We start from the raw sequence: 18,868 nt of genomic DNA, 5'->3' as shown, positions 1-18,868 counted from the left end.
AAGACACTATGGGGCTTTGGGTTAAACCCTAAGGGCAGAAAGAAGCTATTGGAGTATTAAACAGAAGAGTAAAATCCCTTTTTTTTTTTTAAGTCTTCAGATGAGCCAAGTGGAGAACAGACTGTGGAAACAGAGGGACCCATGGGCAGATGGATCTAACTAGTGGCCAGTGACACCGGACAGAGCCTGGGGGGTCCAGGTCTATCTAGGTCCTCCCTGTGCACTGCATCCCTTGCAGGCTGCCCCCTCACCAAGGGTGGCACCCGTGAGGTTGGCCCGTGCCTGGAGGGGGCAGGGTGGAGGGCTTCTGGACTCTTGGTCCTCTCTCTTGTGAGCCCTGATGGGCAACATGCTGAGCTGGGGAAGGGCCAAGGAGACAGAGAATTAGAGTGAGAATCACAGGGAGAAAGTCAGAAGCAAGAAAAAAGGTGATGGAGAAGAAACAGATGTTGGAGAGGGAAAAGACAGGAAGGACCAGCCAGAATAAGAAACTCAAGGAGAGAAATCCAGTGAACAGAAGAAACAACCCAGGGTGATGCTGTTTGCAGACAACTCCTGTGAGAGCTTCCTGACAGTTTACCATTGATTCCATTTTTTGGTATGTGGACACTGGGGCTCAGAATGTGTGCAGCACTTGTCCACTTACCCACAAAACTAGTAAAGGGTGGGCCCAGGATTCAAACCTAGACCTGACCAACTCTACACCCCCTTTGTTCTTTGTGCAGGAGAAGACTACAGGGCAGAGCCGGTCATGGAGGGAGAAGGAGAACACGTGCAACAGGTGCGCAGATGAACAGAGACTGTTCTGCTTCACTTGAAAAAGATCACAGACTTCTAGTAGCCTTGAGTGGCCTGGAGTGACCCGCCCAAATCTAGGGGGAAAGGAGACAGCACCGCAGACAGGGCCAGGCCGTGAGGAAATTCAATTACTTTCAACTCATGGAATATTTATGACACCTACCCTGGGCCAGGCCCCATATTGGGTGCTGGTGTCATGGAGATGTGCCAAACGTGACCCACTCTTGTCCCAGGGAGGGGGGGGAATTGGACATGTAAATAAATAAGGAACCGTGTCCTAAAGGCCATAACACCAATTCAGAGAAAACACAAAGGCAGCAAAGGTTGACTCAGCCCAGGGAGCTGGAAAACAATATCAAAGAAATGATATCTGAACCTGGAGTTTCCCAGGCAGGCAAGGCTGGAAGAACATTTCAGGCAGAAGAAGCAATGTGAATAAAGGCACAAGACGGAATTGCTCGGAAAGGTATCAGGTGCTATTGGATCATGGGCTATGCACAGTCTCATAGCAGGAGATAAAAACAGTGTGGGACTCAGAATACAAGGCCACGAAAACTGGACTTGAACCCCTCAACCAGTCGTTCTCCAACAATGCCCCTGGGGAAACCCGGGTGCTTCTCAAGCGAAGCTGAGGGGTTCTGCCACTGGATTAAAACTACAGCCATCTTTTTCTAACTTGCAAGAAGGTAACTTAATTACACTGAATAGAATTTTCTTTGTTTTAAGGTGCTTTTCCTCCATACACTTTTAGCATGTGGCAGTTGTGCAAGAGAATGGTAAAGTTAGTATAGAATCAGTTTAATTTTGTTTTGTTTTGTTTTTTACACTTTTAAGTTTAACACGTCAATAGTTCATGGTGTTCTACAAAGAACTGTGACTACTGGATCTAAGTATTGGAGAGTCACAGAAGGACTTTAAGCAAGGACAAGACAAAATCTGATCTTTCTGTTTAAAAAAAATCATTCTGGAGGTGTCTGGGTGACTTAGTTGGTAAAACATGTGACTCTTGATCTTAAGGTTATAAGTTCCAGCCCCATGTTGAGTATACAGCTTACTTAAAAATAAAATATTTTTTTAAAAAAATCATTCTGGGGGGCGCCTGGGTGGCACAGCGGTTAATCGTCTGCCTTCGGCTCAGGGCGTGATCCCGGCTTTACGGGATCGAGTCCCACATCAGGCTCTTCCGCTATGAGCCTGCTTCTTCCTCTCCCACTCCCCCTGCTTGTGTTCCCTCTCTCGCTGGCTGTCTCTCTCTGTCGAATAAATAAATAAAATCTTTTAAAAAAAAATCATTCTGGAGGCCTGAGAAAGAAGGGAACAGGAGGGAAAGAGAGGGGAGAGGATTTCAGTTAGGAAGAAGGCTGCTAACACAGTTGATATCCTGGACTGAAAGTGGGGGCTATTGGGATGAACAGGGGACTAAGTCCAGCCTCCAGGAGGAACACCTATAAGATGATTCTCCAGGCTTTCCAGCCAGCCTGTCCAGGGACTTCAGAAGAGCCAATTTGGTAGAGAAGATAATGTCAACATCTCAGTGTCACCTAGAGAGTCTTCAACAGAAGTAGATCTGTGTGTCAGAAGGTAAGCAAAACTGGGTAGTGTGTGTGCGTGTGTGTGTGTGTGCTCATGCACACGGGCACTCACATCAAGTGTGGGACCAAGTCTTTCCGCCATTGTGGGACATCTACTTTCTCTAATAATAAAAACAGGTATAAACATTTTTTTGAGCACATAGTACGAGCCAGACCCTAGTCTGAGTGTTTTACATATGATATTTCCCATCTAATCATCACAATAACCTAATAACATTTATCAAATGCTTTCACGTGCCAAGCATTGTGCTAAATGCTTCAAGTGAATAATAGCTCACTTGATTTTCACAACAGCTTTGAAACAAATACCATTATTTCCTTCATTTTAAGGATAAGGAAATGAAGACACAGAGAGTCTGTGACTTGTCCGAAATTAGATGGCTGGAAAATGGCAGAGCCAAGGCTCAAAGCCAGTTTTGCCAAAATCCAACCACCTGCAGCTTTCGTCACAGCACTTTGCTTTCTTCTCTTCCTCAGAGAAAAGGCTTTGAGCTGGCAGGCTTTGGGTCAATAAAATCTAGAGAAAGGAACTCTTCCTTATTCTTCAAAGTCCTGGCTCAGTGTTTGTCTAAGCCTGTTTCCTGGGCCACCTGCATTAGAATATTCCTGAAAGCGTGTAGGAATTGTAGATTCCTGGACCTGTCCCCCAAATTCTAATTCAGTAGGCTCGAGATGGGACCTCAGGTGATTTTTATGCACACCGAAGATTTTGAGTGGGGCAGCCTCCAATAGTACCTCCTGCAAGAACCCCCGTCTCCACCCTGGCTCCTTCCAGAGCACCTTTCTCCTTCAGACTCCAACAGTGCCCTCTGTCCTACTCTACCAACTAGGGTTTTAGCTATGTTCATGTCTCACCTCCACTAAAAATATGATCTAGTGTCTTTACTGGGCTACATCTTCTTACAAAGCACTTCCATTGTCCCACTAAATCCCTTCTACACTGTAAACATTTTGAGAGGGGGCCCTCCTCGTGATCCCTCCTTTATATCTGAACATACTTAGCATTTTACAATGTGCTCTTCTGTCCACAACGTTATTCTATTGTTTCATCCAATCCTCGCCACAATTTTGAAGGAGGTATATTGTCCCCCACTGTCCCCATGAGAACAGAGCTTGAAGCTTCAGACACTAGCCCAAGGTGGCCAAGCTAGAAAGCAGCAAGACTAGGAGTTGAACCTAAATCTTCTAGCTCCAAGCCCGGTACTCTTGCCTCCACATCAACTTAAATCTACTCTATTCAGTGGTAGGGAAGTAAACTTTGCTTCCCTATGCTGTTAACAGGATAGCAGGGAATAAATGAGGTGATGTCTTAAAAGGTCTTGCACAGTGAGCATTCAATAAACGGTGGGGAGAAGAAAAAACTGAGGTCAGGGAACGGTAAATGACTTCCCCCAAATCAAACACCAAATCGTAGACTGTAGACACAGCTCTTGCCCGGTCTCAAACGCTCCTACTTGGAAGAACAACTTGACCCGTTCGGATTTTCCGAGACTCCCTCCGGTACTTCCAACTTCCCCATCTCACGCCCCGCCCCGCGCAGTCTCCCGAAGCGCCACCGCGCGGGCAGCGGAGGAAGGGGACGACCTTTTAAAAAGAGCAAGGGGCGTGGTCACGCGACGGGGCGGGGAGGGAGGCGGGGCGCAGGCGCGCGGACGCAGGCCGATGACGTAGGCGCGCTGTCCGGCTCGGAGCTGTCTGGGGGAAGCATGTGGGGCTGCGGCGTGCTGGTGAGGGCGCGAACCCGGTCGCGGCTGCGGCGCGAGCTGTTCCCCGCTTGGGACCGCGGCGGGTTTGCCGCCGCCCCCTACTCCGCATCTGCCGAGCGCTCCCGGGTGCGGGCGCTGGTCTATGGGCACCACGGGGACCCAGCCAAGGTCGTCGAGTAAGAGACGGCGCCGAAACGGGGCCAAGGGCCAGGGGTTCCTGGAGGGGGTTAAAACGCGCTGTGGAGGAAGGGGTCTGATGAAGGAGGGAGCGGGTGGAGGAAGAAGGCAGAGAATAACGAGACCCAAACAGAGCCCAGGGCGCGTTGGGTAGCTTAGAAAGTCGGTACTTCAGGTAGTAAAAGCCGGGGAGGCACAATTATGACGGTAATAGTCGCTAACCTTTTTTTTTTTTTTGAGATACAGTTGACATACAATATTATATTAGATTTAGGTATACAACATGATGAGTCGATATTTGTATATATTGCGAAATGATTGCCACAGTAAGTCCAGTTAATATCTGTCACCACCATACATAGATACAGAATTATTTTTTCTCCTGATGAGAACTTTCCAGATATACTCTCTTAGCAACTCTCAAACATGCAGTACAGTATTACTAACTGTAATTGCCAAGCTGTACGTTAGGTCCCCATGATTTGCTTATTTTATGAAAGGAAGTTTGTACTTTTTGACTCCTTCACCCATTTGGCACCTACGCCGAAACACACACACACAGAGACGCGCACGCACACACCCTGTTTGTTTAGATTACACATGGAAGTGAGATCATTCAGTATTGGTCTTTATTTGTCAGACTTACGTAAGGTAGAATAATGCCCTCAGCATCCATCCATGTTGTCTCAAGTGGCAAGATTTCATTCTTTTTTATGGCTGAATAATATTCCATTATTTTATATATCTAATATATAACTTTATTATGGACATTATTCCACTACTTTATATATATACAGGCCACTATACATGTGTATACCACATTTTCTTTATCCATTTATCCCTCAATGACTTTTATTGACCGGGTATTATGTGTCAGGCACAAAATGGATATGTCCAAATGGATGTTCTCATTTAATCATCACTTTTGGGGAATGTACTTGATTTAGCCCCATTTTGCCAATGAGAAAACTGAGGTGTAAGAGAGGTAAGATCACTTGCCCAGGGTTATACAGGCAGTTAGTGGCAGAGTTGAAATTTAAACCCAGGTCTTACTGATTTGCCAGAGTTCCTAGGCTCTATTATTATTATTATTACTATTATTTGGAGAGTATTTTCTGAATGCTTTTATGTCCATTTGAACCTTCACTTCACCAGAAAGTAGGTGGGAGACCATTGTTTTCAGTTTGCAGAAGACGAGAAGGGACTTGTCCAAAGTGATATAGCTAATAAGGATTGGAACAGGGATAGGAATCCATAGTTTCTTCACCTATTTTATGTGATTTCCTCTCTATCACACTACATATATCTTTAGCCAGTTAAAATAGTTCCTGTTTTGGAGCCTTACTAAGATCAAATACAGACTCCAGCTCTTAGTAGCTCTTTGATCTTAGACAAGTCACTCAGCCCCTCTGAGCCCTCATTACTTCTATGAATATTTTCTCCTAAAATTCTGTCGGATCTTAATCCATGATTTTTGCGTGTGGTTGATAAAAACAGTATGTGAATTGTCAACCATTATAAATCTGCACATAAGTGACTGTAACCATTCAGAAGGGCTAGTGGGGTCACTCTATTGGAGCTAAGGCAAAAGCACTAGTCTGGGAATCAGACTTGGAGTCCAGTCCTTACCCCGTCCTAGCTCTCCGTGTTTGGCAAGTTACTGAAGTTCTCTGAGCCTCAGTTATATCATCTTTAAACATGGACACAGTATAGTGCTAAATAGCTGAGATCAATCTAATGCTCTCTACCAAAAAGCACCTGCATACTCTCCCACAGTCCCTTGTTTACACCTCTCTGATTCCCAGCAAATGGTTTGATTGTTTTGCAAAGGATAGGCAAACATGGAATTATTTTTATGGCTGAAATACAGGCCAGAGTGCTCTCTTCAGCAACACATACGCTAAAAGTAGAACAATACAGAGAAGATTAGCATGATCCCTGCTCAGGGATGACATGCAAATTCATGAGGCATTCCATATTTTTCCTTAAAAAAAAAAATTTCAAGCCAGCTGTTTTGACAGCTGGAGGAGATAAGCCTCAGTTAAATTCAGGGTCATGCACTCACCCTAGCCACATCCACTGCGAGAAAATATCGAGAAGACACATCAGTCAGTAACCCTCAACTTGTATGTTAATCATAGGTAATGATCACTGTGTTGGGAAGACCTGTCCCTGAGGACTGTGCTGTAATGAGTTGGTAAAGCTCTGATGAACACCGTTTTCCAGGAATGCACCCCAAATGGGAATGACGTGGTGCCACTCTCAGAGGCTTCTAGTTGATTGGTACAGGAACTGCCACAAAACAAGTGCTCCAAAAATGTTAATTATGAATCTAATTTCTATAAGAAGTGGTTTTTTTTTTAATTATTGAGTTCTGTGGTGATGAGGATGGGACCCTTTGGAAAGGCCTGGGAAGGTTAGGCAGCTGAGTGCAGTTGCCTCTTGATTGGTTCCCTCCTCTTGGAGAGCCAGGGAATCTGGAACAGACTGGTATGGTAGCAGATGCCACTTAGGGAAAAAAGAGAGCTCTCTTGTCTCTTTATGTGGAACCCTAGTAATTTCCCAGAAGTTCAAAACATGATACCTTCATGCAGCATTCCTCAACCTTGACTTTACGCCGTGGTCACCTATGGCACTTTTACTCCATATTCCCAGGCACTTCCCCTGCGGTATTTAGTAGGTCTAGGATGGCCCTGAACATCTGTGTTTTTTCAAACTCCCCAAGAGATTCTGATGCCCTGACCAGGGTTGAGAACCATTGCCCTTGTGGATACAGACTGTTAGGCAGGCAGTAATTCTCCCTCTGCCCCAGAAGAGTGGCTTTCCCTCCTGACCCAGATTCAGGCAACTTGACTTGTTTGTGTATGGACTGAAGCCAGAGGCTGGGATTCTCTTTGTACTCATGTCTTCGGAGGTTTAGCGTAACCATGTTCTCACAGAAAGAATCAGGTGTCCTTTAAATATGCCAGTGACTGGGTGTGTGGATCAGGTTACACCAGGCAGGGTCATGGAACCACTCGGAGTCTGAGCAGAGTGTTCCCCAAACTGGCATAGTTTGTGGTACTTGCACTGTGAACAGCAGGGAGGGAACGAGGAACGGTCTGCTCGGGTCTGAGGGGTTGCAGAACTCCTCAGAATGAGACTTCCAGGGATCTCTGAATGTCCTTCTCTTCATTCCTGTTGGCCCCCAAACATTTCAGCTAGTCTCTCTCCTAAACCTTGTTCCCCCATTCCCTAGAGTTTTTTTCTCTTCCCCCCAAAATGAACTCTCCAAATAAGCACTTAGGCCTTTTTCATTTAAAGGATTGAACTACTGATCTAAATGAAGTAGGCCTGCAGGAGAAAACGACAAACTTGGGAGACTTACAAACTAGAAATTTCAGAGGTCCCCATGCCCCTACCCCTTGTGCAGAGTTCTGGATTCTCTATCAGGTAGTTCCTGGAAACTCCAATGGCTTCTTTCCTTTTGTTCCTGGAAGTCCCCTTTGCCATTCTCTGGGTCTTATGGTAAACACAGCTTTCATTTACTGTGCCCCTATTATGTGGCAGGCATTTGGCCAAGTTCTCCACATATATTATGGAATTTAAAAATCACAAAAATCCAGTTTGGTCATTATTATCCCCATTTTACAGATAAGGGAACTGAGGCTTAATAAGCTTGGAAGTCACTTGCCCAAGATCATATAACTAGGAAGTCCCTTCTTTAATAAAAGTCCTTGCTATAGACCTGAAGAAACAATGACAATTATCTCAAATGTTTTTTGAGAATGAGATAGCATATAAAATGGGGAAGAAGATAGGTCAAAAGGAAAGGGAAAATTATAAGCCATTCAGGTGACCCCAAGTCTTTACCCTTCTTAGGAAGGGCAGCCCCACCCTGGGTAAGATGGTAGGAATGTTATTCTCTGTCCGATCCCCTTTTCAAGATCCTGAAGCTTTGATAAAATAGCACCTGGTCATCACGGCTTTCTCACCTGCCTGCTTCTAGCACAAAGTGGAATGAAGCTGTGAAACCCTGGGAGAACCGCATTCTGTCTTAAACAGATGGAATTTGGGAGAGCAGGTAGTGAGGACCCAGGTGGTGTGGGTTGTGAGTCCTCACTGTAGGACACTGTTTACTCTCAGGGGACTTCTTTTTACAGTTGATGTCAGTGTTTACAACCAAAACCCTATGCAGGTGACTTGGTTTTTAAACCAGAATTATTATACTTGAAAAAAAAAAAAAACACAGGATTTTTGTTTGGCACTCTGTTGAGAACTTGGATTTTGTTCATTTGTCTCCTGGAGCCCTTCATTGTGGTCATTAATTGAAGGAGGAGGGAATGGAACTCATTGATTTAGTAAGTTAGCCAGGAGTTATTCTTCGAGGGCCTACTATGTGCAAGGCAGGACTGGGGATGCAGAGGTGAGTAATCTGTGGTCTTTGCCCTTAAGGAACTCACACCCACATCCAGGAGATGGGTGACCATAGCCCAGTGAGACAAGTGCCATATTAGGATATGTTTAGACTGCTTTGGACACCCAGAAGAAGGGTACCTAAACCCCTCAGAGCAGTCAGAATGCTTTCGCTGAAGGCACGAGGTCTAGGTTGAGTCCTCCAGGAGATCAGGTGGGCAGTATATGAGGAAAGTGAGAAATGTTCCAAGCAGAGACCCCTACATGTGTAAAAGCCCAGAGGGAAGAGAAAACCTGGTGTGTCTGATTAGCAAATATTTATCGAGTGCCTACCATGCACTCAGTATGTGATCCTTGAGGGAGGTGTCAGCTGCATCAGGCTCCAAGGGGACTAGCTTGAGATCACATGACTCAAACTCAAGCTGGACTCCACATCCTGTAACATCTGTATGTTACCTTCCCTGTGGACTTCACACTAGGCTGCGGACTTACCCAAAACCTGAGGGTGATACTCTGAGGTATCATACAGCAGATAGGAGTTTCCCCTATGTTGGTAGTGTGTGGGAGGAGAGCTACACCACCCCCCTGAACCAGTGCAACCCCCAGGTTATTATACTTGTCTGGCCCTCCTAGCAGCTGCTGCAGTTCTCTGATGTGACTCCAGACCCTGTCCACTCTGGAGGGAGTGAGAAAGGAAAGCGCAGATGCCATGAGGTTACTCTGTGGCTCGGGATGTGTCACTGAGGACCCACCCACAAGGGCACTGGCCTGGGTTCTGGTCCCCACTCTGCCATTCATTGTTAGAGTGAGGAAATCACTCCAGTCTCCAGTCTTTTCAGTTACTCTTTGAGAAAATGAAGGAGTTGACCAAAGTCAGCAGTGATAAAGATGGGCACACATGCTGTCTCTCCCCCCAACCTGTCTTCTGTGCCAATGACAGATCATCTGGCTTCATTTTCTATATAACTCAAAACCCATACACCTCTTTACCCCATTCTCCCCAAGCGACACTTTTTCCTGCCGAGACAAGGTGAGGCCTTAACATCCTTCTCCACATAATCCTGCAGCCACAGGAGTGGATATGAGACTGAATGCTCTTTGATCTAGCAGTTGTCCAGCTCTGACAGCTGTGAAACTAAGTAGACATTGGACTGCCTGCCTGCCACTGGTGGTTTTAGCTAACTCCAGGGAGCAGTGCTGCGACTAGAAATCAGGGGTCCTGGGTACAAAATTTCACCAAGGGCCCCCTTTGCTCCTGGTTGGTATCATAATTATCAGCCCACCAGGCAGGGGATGCATGGTCATCTTTGCACTTGTCAAAGAGACAAAAGCAGCTGCAGACAGGGACTCGATCCCCCTGCTGTGGCCCAGTCTTGTTCTGTGGATCAACAAGGTTAGGTCTCAGCAAACGAAGCAGCAGACTCTTCAGCTCCCTTCAGGCAAGTTTCCTGCTGTCAGCAGCTGCAGAATATTATAGGGCTTACAAGCTTACTGGTAATCTTAATTGAGAGAAAGCAGGGGATTGAGAATGTAGAGAGAGGGTTTCTTTGCCAACCCTATGTAGAAACTTCCAGAAGTTCCTCTAAGTCTCTAATTCCTTTCTTCAAAATGATTGTACTGAAGTGCCAGCAGTCCTGAATGGTGAGAGGGCAAGATTACTTTGAGGCAGGGAAGCCAGAAGAGGCACAGGGAGGCAAGTGAGTGTGCCTAGCACACCAAGAGACATGGAGTGTTGGAGCTTGGCTTGGGAAAAGGAGCTTTCCCTGAGAGCCCAGGACTCCTTTAGAACCCCACCAACTGAGGCTGCCAACCACCCCTGCTGGGGGGTGAGCTATTACAAAGCTGTGAGCCAAAGAACTTCATTCTTCCACAATTCCCAGTGTGCCCTGCTTATTAATTATTAATCAAATCTCTGGACAATGTACCCAGCACAGGAGGCATTTCACCAAACCACAGAATGAAGCTTGTTCGTGACCATGGGGATTGCAGACAGACTGGAGAAAGCCACATAAGAAGTAGGATACCTTCACCCAGTGCCCTGTGGTGGACACATTCTTGACTCTCTGTAATGAGCAGGGTGAGAAAGTCTCTGTGGCCCATGACAGTCTCTCCCTGCCTGTTCTTTCTGCTCAAAATGGTATTGATCAGTTTGAGGTGATTGAGTGGAAGATGCAAGATAAGTACAAATGGTGGCTAATTAAATACGGAAGGTGGGAAGGAGATCTTCGCAGAGTTGGCTAGTGCCTGCCTTACACAGCAAATAGAATTGAGCCAGTCCCCAGAGTACTGGCCTCTTTTTCCCCCATCTCAAAAGGCTCTTTCTTCTGCCTGCTTTTGTCTCCCTTGTAGTTCATATGGCATCACAGGTGTACAGCCTTGGCCTCAAAGGAGCCATTGTGACCTTATCCAGTCTGGGATCTGTTGAGTGAAGACAGTGGCATCCCTCTGAGTTGCATGGCGCCATTACACTCACAGGGGAAGCCCATGAACAGTCCCGGGGAAGTGACTTGTGATCTAGCCAGACTGTGTTTGGGTGCCTCATTTGCATTCCAGAACACAGCCACCAGTTCCTTTGGTGAGTTTTAAAAAAAAACAAAAACAAGGAAGAAATTGCTATCTTACACCAGAGGTCCAACTCCTGGAATTCAGACTTGGCCCCCGTTTTCCTTCCTGTCTCGGCAGAATGGTATCCTTGACGACGCCTTTAGAACTATGTGCAGGAACAGCAGTGTCTGTGGTGTTAATGGCATTCCACAGGGCAGGCTGGGGCTGGTCTCCCTGGTGAGATGCAGCTGGACCAACACACCTCCCGCCGGGCAAGCAGCATGTGTCAGGGCTGCCCCTGCCCTCTCCCACCTGTATTTGCAGCTTCAGCTTTCCATCTCCTACACCCTCGTCCCTGCCCCACTCTCCTTCCCTCCCACTGCTGTGAATTTCAGCCAGCACGGAGCAGCTAGGCTACCCAGAGGACAAAGAAGAGAACTGGGAGCAGGTTGTAGCCCAGTGCGGCGCTTAAACTGCTGTCTGGGGGCAGGCGTGTATTCAGTGTGCCATGAAAAGTGTTCCCAGCTGAGTGAACTCGAAGCTCTGGATTACACAGAGTCACATGGGCTTTTTCCAGGATGACTTCTCCCAGCCTTTGTGACTCCGATGTACAGTCTGAATCTTAGGAGGGGCAATTAGTAGGCAGCATTTCTCAAACGTATTTTGCCCCAGGGAAATACCTAATATTATCTCTCAGGATGGGAATCACACAAACAGCGTAAAGGAGGCCAGCTTAGTGTTCAGCTGTCTGAGCTTCAGAGTCAAGCTTAAGATCGAGTTTTGCCACTTACTAACAGTCTTACCTTAGGCAAGTTATTTCTCTGAGCTTCAGTTTCCTGTCTGTAAATTGGGGTGATAACACCCTCCTGATAGGTGTTTTGAGGACTGAACAGCATCATGTATATGAAATGTTAAGCACAATGTCTGGAGCTTAGTAAGCGATCAATATTAGTTATCGTTTAATTGTTCAGCCAGATCACACGAAGTAAGATGATCTGCCAGCCCAGACTCCAGCTACACACAGCTGACTCACAGCTCTGGATGTCCAGCCTGGAGTGCCTTCTGCCCCATACCATACTGCAGGGTGCCTGCTTCAAGCTCCAAATATAACATCTTCCTCCCCACTCCAAACCACTGTTCCTTCCTCCCTATGTCAGCATCCAGTTGCCCACACCAGAAGCCCGGGAGCCATCAAAGACTTCACCTCCCCCCACATGGAGTTGGTCACCAAATGACATCAATGGCATTTCTCGTTTAAGAGATTCCAGGTTATAAAAATGTCTCTATTCCCGTGGCTTCTTTCTAGACTGCACCTACTGTCTGGCCAGTTACCAAGTCAGATTCTTTGCCATTCTCTCTAGCAAGAAAGCCTGCCTGCCTCCCTCAGTCCACCCAGTAAACTGCTTATCCTTCAAGCCCCAGCTAAGGTACCATTCTTCCAAAGCCCAACTGCTAATCCTGCATTTTCTCCCTCGAGCCACTTAAACACTGGCAGTTAGGGATAGCACCACAGGCGTGCCTCTCACAGTGACCACATCAAGACCCCGGGCAGATTTTATTTTCTCTTTAAACCTCTTGGCAGAGTACCTGACACTGAGTAGGACTGTCAGTAAATATTCGTTGAGTTAAATTGATGAGTTTTACAAAAAGTTACTATCTTCCTTTCAGTGATTCGTGGTTCTATTCAAAGGGACAGGCAGCTAATTGTTCCAAAGGATTCCTTGGATATTTTGCCACTGATAACAGCTGCCATCTTTTCAGCATCTGCTGTGTGTCAGGTACTCTAGTAAATGCTTCGTTTACATTAACTCATTTAATCCTGTGAGCTGGGTTCTAGTATTCTCCCCATTTCACAGATGAGTATTTTGAGGTTTATCTAATTGGTAAATGACCAAGGCAGGATTCAAACCCATGCTTCCCCCTTCATCTGTGAACTGAGGTCCACCAATATGCCCGTCTTGACCATAGTCATGTAGATTTTTAAAGTGTGATTTACTGCAAACCTGATCTGCACTGATATGCCACATTTTCTCAGTAGGGAGGAGAATTGGGTACTTTCATTAGGAAGCATTCTTGAGCGCTGCTTTGGTCCCAGGCACTGTGCTAAACACTGAGTTAACACTAAGAGTTCTTTGCCTTCCAGGAGTTCATAGCCAAGTGGGGAGACAATACACATGCACATTCTGGCTATAAAACTAAGGGTTAGGTAAAAAGAGCCCTGAACTGAGTCCGAAAGACCTGGATCCAAATCCAAATTGGAATCTGCAACTCCAAAATCCGGAAGGTTCTATAAACTGACAGTTCTGTTTTGATTTCTTTTGTTTCACAACTCATTTGGAGGGAAAACCTGATCTGTGAAGTTTTTATTTGGTCATTATTCATCCCACTTAGTGTGAATATTCATACATTTTGCTATAGAAACAATGTGTCTGATCACAGAGTGCTGCCCCAACGCCCACAGGGGCTTGTAGATAATACGGGGTTCTGAACTCTGACATACATCTCACCCACAGAGTTTTGGAAAAGGAATGTGAAGTTAGGCCTGTTGTGATCAGTTGAAAGAAATGTATGAAAAGACTTCATAAACTAAACCACGAAAAACTCAACGTAAGTCGGTCTTAAATGGTATAGTCACCCCTTGTGAGTAACGAGAGCACTGAAGATGGAGCAAGTGTTTTTTTTCAGGACCAAGAGGGTCAGAAGATGTCTTAAAGGGTGAACTGAATTTCTCGCTTCGCGGAGAAGCAGTGGAAAATTCTGGGCTGAGGAAAGAGCATGTAGAAAATGTGCATAAAAAAATGTCTTTTAAGTACCTTAAGCACACGGACTGTGTCAGTTTGTAGAAAAACGGATTATTTGTCAGAATGTCAGAGGAAAGCAGTACAGATAATATAAAGGGGCAGCTAGTCTACAGTTCATTTGCTCTGGGCAGGATTTTTCTTTCAAGTGCAGATTTACACATGCGTTCACAGAGACATCACTGTCGGGCTGATGGCTCCCTGCCCCACCTGCTGGGGAGATTGGGGAGCTGCTAACCCCTCTCCAGCTCCCCAGGCAGGTGCAGCAAGGATCACGGCCGCACACCACTCCAGGCTGGTGCTCAGCTTTCCACCCTCTGCTTCGTCTGCTTATCCCCTTACCAGCTGGCTTCTGTGGCGTCAGAGCACCAGGTCCAAATCAGATCAGCCACTTACTGCTTCTGGTGGCCTTCAACAAGTTATTTACCTCTTCTGTGCCTTTGTTCCTCAGCCATAAAATCAGAATAATGGCAGAAAGCTGGCACAGAAAGCACTTCAGCAGAGTGCCTCAGTGGTAAGCACTCAAACAGTAGTTATTATGATTATTGTTATTACAAGGACTCCCCTCCTCCAGCTGTGTCTAAATACATAAATTCCTTAATAGTTACCCAAACAAGAAGGGCCCTTCCTTTATTCTCTCTGCCTTGGTCATAACTCCTTCCGAGTCAACTGTTTTCTGTACAGAGTGTTTCTATTTCAGTTTTTTGCAGCTGTTTCTCAGTCGTGGTGAGGCATGGCCTCCCTTACTTTGGTCATGATCCAGTCCAGGGATTCCCACACTGGGGCCCTGAGATCCCCAGGGGTCCTTGGAGGCAGTCGGGGGGATTCCCAGACTAACCTCAGGTTGCTCGTGCAGAGAGCGGTAAATTAGAGTGCCAGCTTGGAAAGCAGGGAAGCCCTGCCACTGAGCAGTTTTCTTACCCTGCGCAAGTTTCATAATCTCAAGGAGCCTCCATTTCCTACTTGACAGAATGGGATTATCAGTACTTTCCTCACAAGAGAGTTAACAGCTTAGGTCAGAACATGTATTTAAAGCCCTTAGCACAGGACCTGATGTATGACAAATACCTCATAAATACCTGCCACTGTTGTCACTATTAATACAAGACATTTCCTGAAAATCACACTTTTACCCCAAATGGAGCCCCAGGTATAATTAAAAGGTCAGATTTCTGCCAGAAGTGGGTAGAATTACATCAGTTTAGTTCACTGACACTGTGGCCTGATGCTAAGAACCCCTGTGTGGCACTTAAATGTGCCTTTGGTAACTAAAAATGAGGAGAGTTATTACTTAACAAGTACATTTGGGCAGAGGGAAACACTGCACACATGAAGTCTTGGTGTAGAAAAAGACAGGAAAGGAGTCTCTGGTAATTAAAAAGGCAAGAGGACCACAGGTCTAGTATAGCAATCAGTACTTTCTGTTTGGAAGGTCTCCTTTTATAAAAATAACAACGACAACACATAGACTTGTCACCAGGGCTCCCTCAAAAGCCTTCAGCAGGCTTAACCCATTAACCAGAGTTCTAGTGCATAAAGACGTTAGTCCCACGGTGTTTAGGGCCCACTGTGAGCAGAGCCTTACCACATAGAAATCCCACCTGAAATGGGAGAGGCTCTTGGCAATGAGCAAGTCCAAACGACCACCACGGCCCGCCATTTTACAAGTGGGGAAACAGGCCTAGAGCTGGGAAGAAACTTGCCCATGGCAACACAGCCATCATGTGGTGGGGCTTCACACCTAAGACTCAGCGGTCCCTCCGGCATCCCTTCTGACAGACCAGCATTCTCACCCAGAAGGGGCATCCCCCCAGCGGGCAAATCAGAATCACCGAGGGAGTTCTTTCTGAACTACGTAGGGTGTCTATTTCCCTCACCGGCTCTGCAACGAACAGATACGTAAATAAAATTAAAAAGTGGAGAACAAATAAGCTAGCCCAGGGTGCCCCAGTTATGGCGGTCTGTACCAACTACTTGGGCTGCCCCTTATCTTGAGATTCAGGTTCAGTAGGTCAGAGCTGGGACCTGAGAATCTGCATTAGTAAGCACACCAGGTGATGGTGATAAGCAAGTTTTGGAAACCACAAGGCGAATCCAGGCCAGCAGGTTTCCTAGTTCCTGTCTTAGAATGGGCAGGGGCGTTGCAAGGGCGCTGGAGATTGTCCACATGCAGGTAATGAGAGCGTTAACCCATAGCCTGTGCTAATTCCCTACAGCACCTTTCTCTCGCCTAACAACCCTAATTCCTGGGCACACAGTGGCAACTCAAAAATGCTGCTGCCTGACCTACTTTGGGGAGATGATTTGAGCAAAAGATGCCCTGTCTAGCCTGGGTGACATTAACATCTCTCTTTGGCTTTGTGCTTAGACTGAAGAACCAGGAGCTAGCTGCTGTGGGCGGATCAGACGTCCATGTGAAGATGCTGGCGGCCCCTATCAATCCATCTGACATAAATATGATCCAAGGTAACCTTGGTTTCTGTGGCTTATGTTAATTGGCTTTTTTGCTTAGCCGCCACCTCGTTTTCATCCTTCCTCAGGTGTGGGTGTGAAATTCCTGTGATTAGCAGCAGCTGCTCTCCAGATGAGCCATCTGCAGACTACCAGCCCTCTCTGGCCTCCCCTCTCTGGAATGTGAGGCTTTTCGAGAGCTAGAAAGATTGCAGTGGGGAGTAAACCAACCACTGTGAGTGCCTGCGATATGCTGGGCTCATTTCATACATTATCTAATCCCCATAATAACCATGAACGCTAAAAAATATTCTCCCCTTTACAGATGAAGAAGCTAAGGCTCAGAGAGTCTGGTCCGTTACACAGCAGGTCAAAGGCGGAGCCCAGATCAGGCTTAGATCCGACTCCAAAGTTCATGCTCTTTCACTGCCCAAACTTCAAGGGGTGACCCTCTGCACTCTTCTCCCTTAGGAAATTATGGCCTCCTTCCCAAGCTGCCTGCTGTTGGAGGGAACGAAGGCGTTGGACAGGTGGTAGCAGTGGGCGGCAGTGTGACTGGGGTGAAGCCAGGAGACTGGGTGATTCCAGCCAACGCCGGTTTGGGTGAGTTTCTCCAGGTGTCTGCAGCCTCTCTGTTCCAGATTGTATTTCACTCACACTGGAAATGTTTGCTCATTGGCTCAGTGTGACTAAGCAAGGCAGGGTTTATTACTGAGTTCATGTACCCACCACCAGTAGCCGTGGGAGCGGAACAGGAGAGCAGAAATTGTGTCTCTTCTGCTCTGGAGGTGGTGGACCTGCTCTCTCATCTCTTTGGGCCTATGTTGATTGGAGCTATGAATCTCTGAATCCCTACATCCCTAAATCCCTGCTGTAAGATACAGTGGGAAACCCAAATAAGACAGCCCCTGCCCTCCAGAAGGTTAAAATCTAATTGAAGAAATCTCCAAACTAGTAACCTTAGTAAAGGATGTGTTACAAGTTCGCAGGAAGCAGAGGGCACTTCTGGCTCCTCTGTGTGCAAATGCAAATGTGTGTGTGTGAGAGAGAGAGAGAGAGAGAGAGATAGTCTTAAGGAAGGATGAGGGCTTCATGGAGGAGGCTTCTTTGGAATGGACCTTTGGTAGATGGATTATGTTAGATGGTGGTGAGCCAGAAATCCTTGCATTTGGAGGAAACGAAATGAGCAAAGACACAAAGGTGAGTTTGGGAAATGGTGAGAAATCCAGTGTTACACATAGGAGAGGATTGCTTAAATGATAGGAAGGTTACAAAGGTAGTGAGGCCACATGGGGGAGGCCTGCAAAAGCCAAGCTAAGGAACTAGGGTTCTACCTGATATATAGTAAGGAGTCATTGATGAGTTTTGTTCTTTAGCGCTTCAGTTTCTGAGGCACAAACATTATACAAAGGATCCTGACAGCAACCACGAGAGGGGAGCAGGGAAGACAATATCCACCTCTTCAGACATCTAAGGGACTGAAGCTTGGGAAGAAGCCTTTGCCCAAACTCAAACAACAAACTGAAAGAGAGCCCACCAAAAATCTTGTCGCCACTGTTTTTCCTGCTACACTACAGTATCAGGATTCTTTGGGTTATCACTTACAGAGAGTTGACTCAAACTTGGTTTATAAAAAAAGAAGTTAAAAAAAAAAGAAGAAGTTAGTTGGTTTCTGGAACTGGGAAGTACAAGAGATGGAGGGCTTCAGGCACCACTGGATCCAGGAACCCCATTGATATCAGAACTCATTCTCTTATTCTCACTAGTTCTCAGATGGAATCTCCCCACATAGTGATGTAATAACATCAACAAATATTTATTGTCTACTCCCTTTGCACCAGGCACTGTTCCTAGCACTTTGTATATATTTAACTCAATTATTCCCACAATAGGAGGTAGATATGAGACAAACGTAAAATATTAAGCAACTTGCCCAAGATCACCCAGCCAGTAAGTGGTAGAGCTGAGATTCAAACTGACCTTTCATAGGTGGCCACCAGCATCCTGAGGTTTGCGTCATCCTAAAAACAAACAGATGAACAAAATCTGTCCAGCACAGCCATATCCATCTGCTAGCAGGACTCTGACCGACCCTGCCTGGTACTTGCTCATCCACGATCCCCATCATGTCCAGCACTGTCACTGCAGGCATCTTTACTGCAAGCATTTTCGTGGCATGACTAATTGGCCATAAGGCAACTTTGCTATAAAAGATAAAATCGTAAAAAATGAAAGAGGGATGTTTATTAAAATGGACATCATGAAACATGAAAAATAAGTAACAAAATTAAAGACTTTTGCAAAATACAAAATGTGGGAATACATTCAAAATGTATAGTGTAGATTCACGGCAATACTGCACAAATACTGATTTTATTTCGTGATCCACAAAATGTACCTAAGTGCT

The 18,868-nt window shown here is 46.1% G+C and overlaps 1 protein-coding gene and 1 non-coding gene across 4 annotated transcripts in view; both read left to right on the top strand.

The window, feature by feature from the left end:
- Nucleotides 1–4,031: 4,031 nt before the first annotated feature.
- MECR (mitochondrial trans-2-enoyl-CoA reductase) overlaps nt 4,032–18,868 on the top strand; it is a 30,161-nt gene continuing 15,324 nt past the window's right edge. The window contains exons 1-3 of one of the 3 annotated variants that reach the window (XM_026516850.4): nt 4,032–4,272; nt 16,379–16,476; nt 16,933–17,064. In XM_026516850.4, coding sequence (XP_026372635.3) covers nt 4,097–4,272; nt 16,379–16,476; nt 16,933–17,064 — 406 coding nt within the window. In that variant the 5' untranslated portion in view covers nt 4,032–4,096. The remainder of the gene's footprint in view (nt 4,273–16,378; nt 16,477–16,932; nt 17,065–18,868) is intronic. The other 2 variants (XM_026516853.4, XM_026516852.4) reach the window with 2 other exon arrangements.
- On the top strand, nt 6,150–6,256 carry LOC113268624 (U6 spliceosomal RNA). Its single transcript, XR_003321162.1, has one exon. It is a non-coding gene; the product is annotated as a U6 spliceosomal RNA (small nuclear RNA).

The sequence above is a fragment of the Ursus arctos genome, unplaced genomic scaffold (genome assembly GCF_023065955.2).
Source record: "Ursus arctos isolate Adak ecotype North America unplaced genomic scaffold, UrsArc2.0 scaffold_32, whole genome shotgun sequence".
NCBI classification, from domain to species: domain Eukaryota; kingdom Metazoa; phylum Chordata; class Mammalia; order Carnivora; family Ursidae; genus Ursus; species Ursus arctos.
The sequence above is the reverse complement of the archived record's forward strand: the minus strand, read 5'-3'. Positions and strand labels throughout refer to the sequence as shown.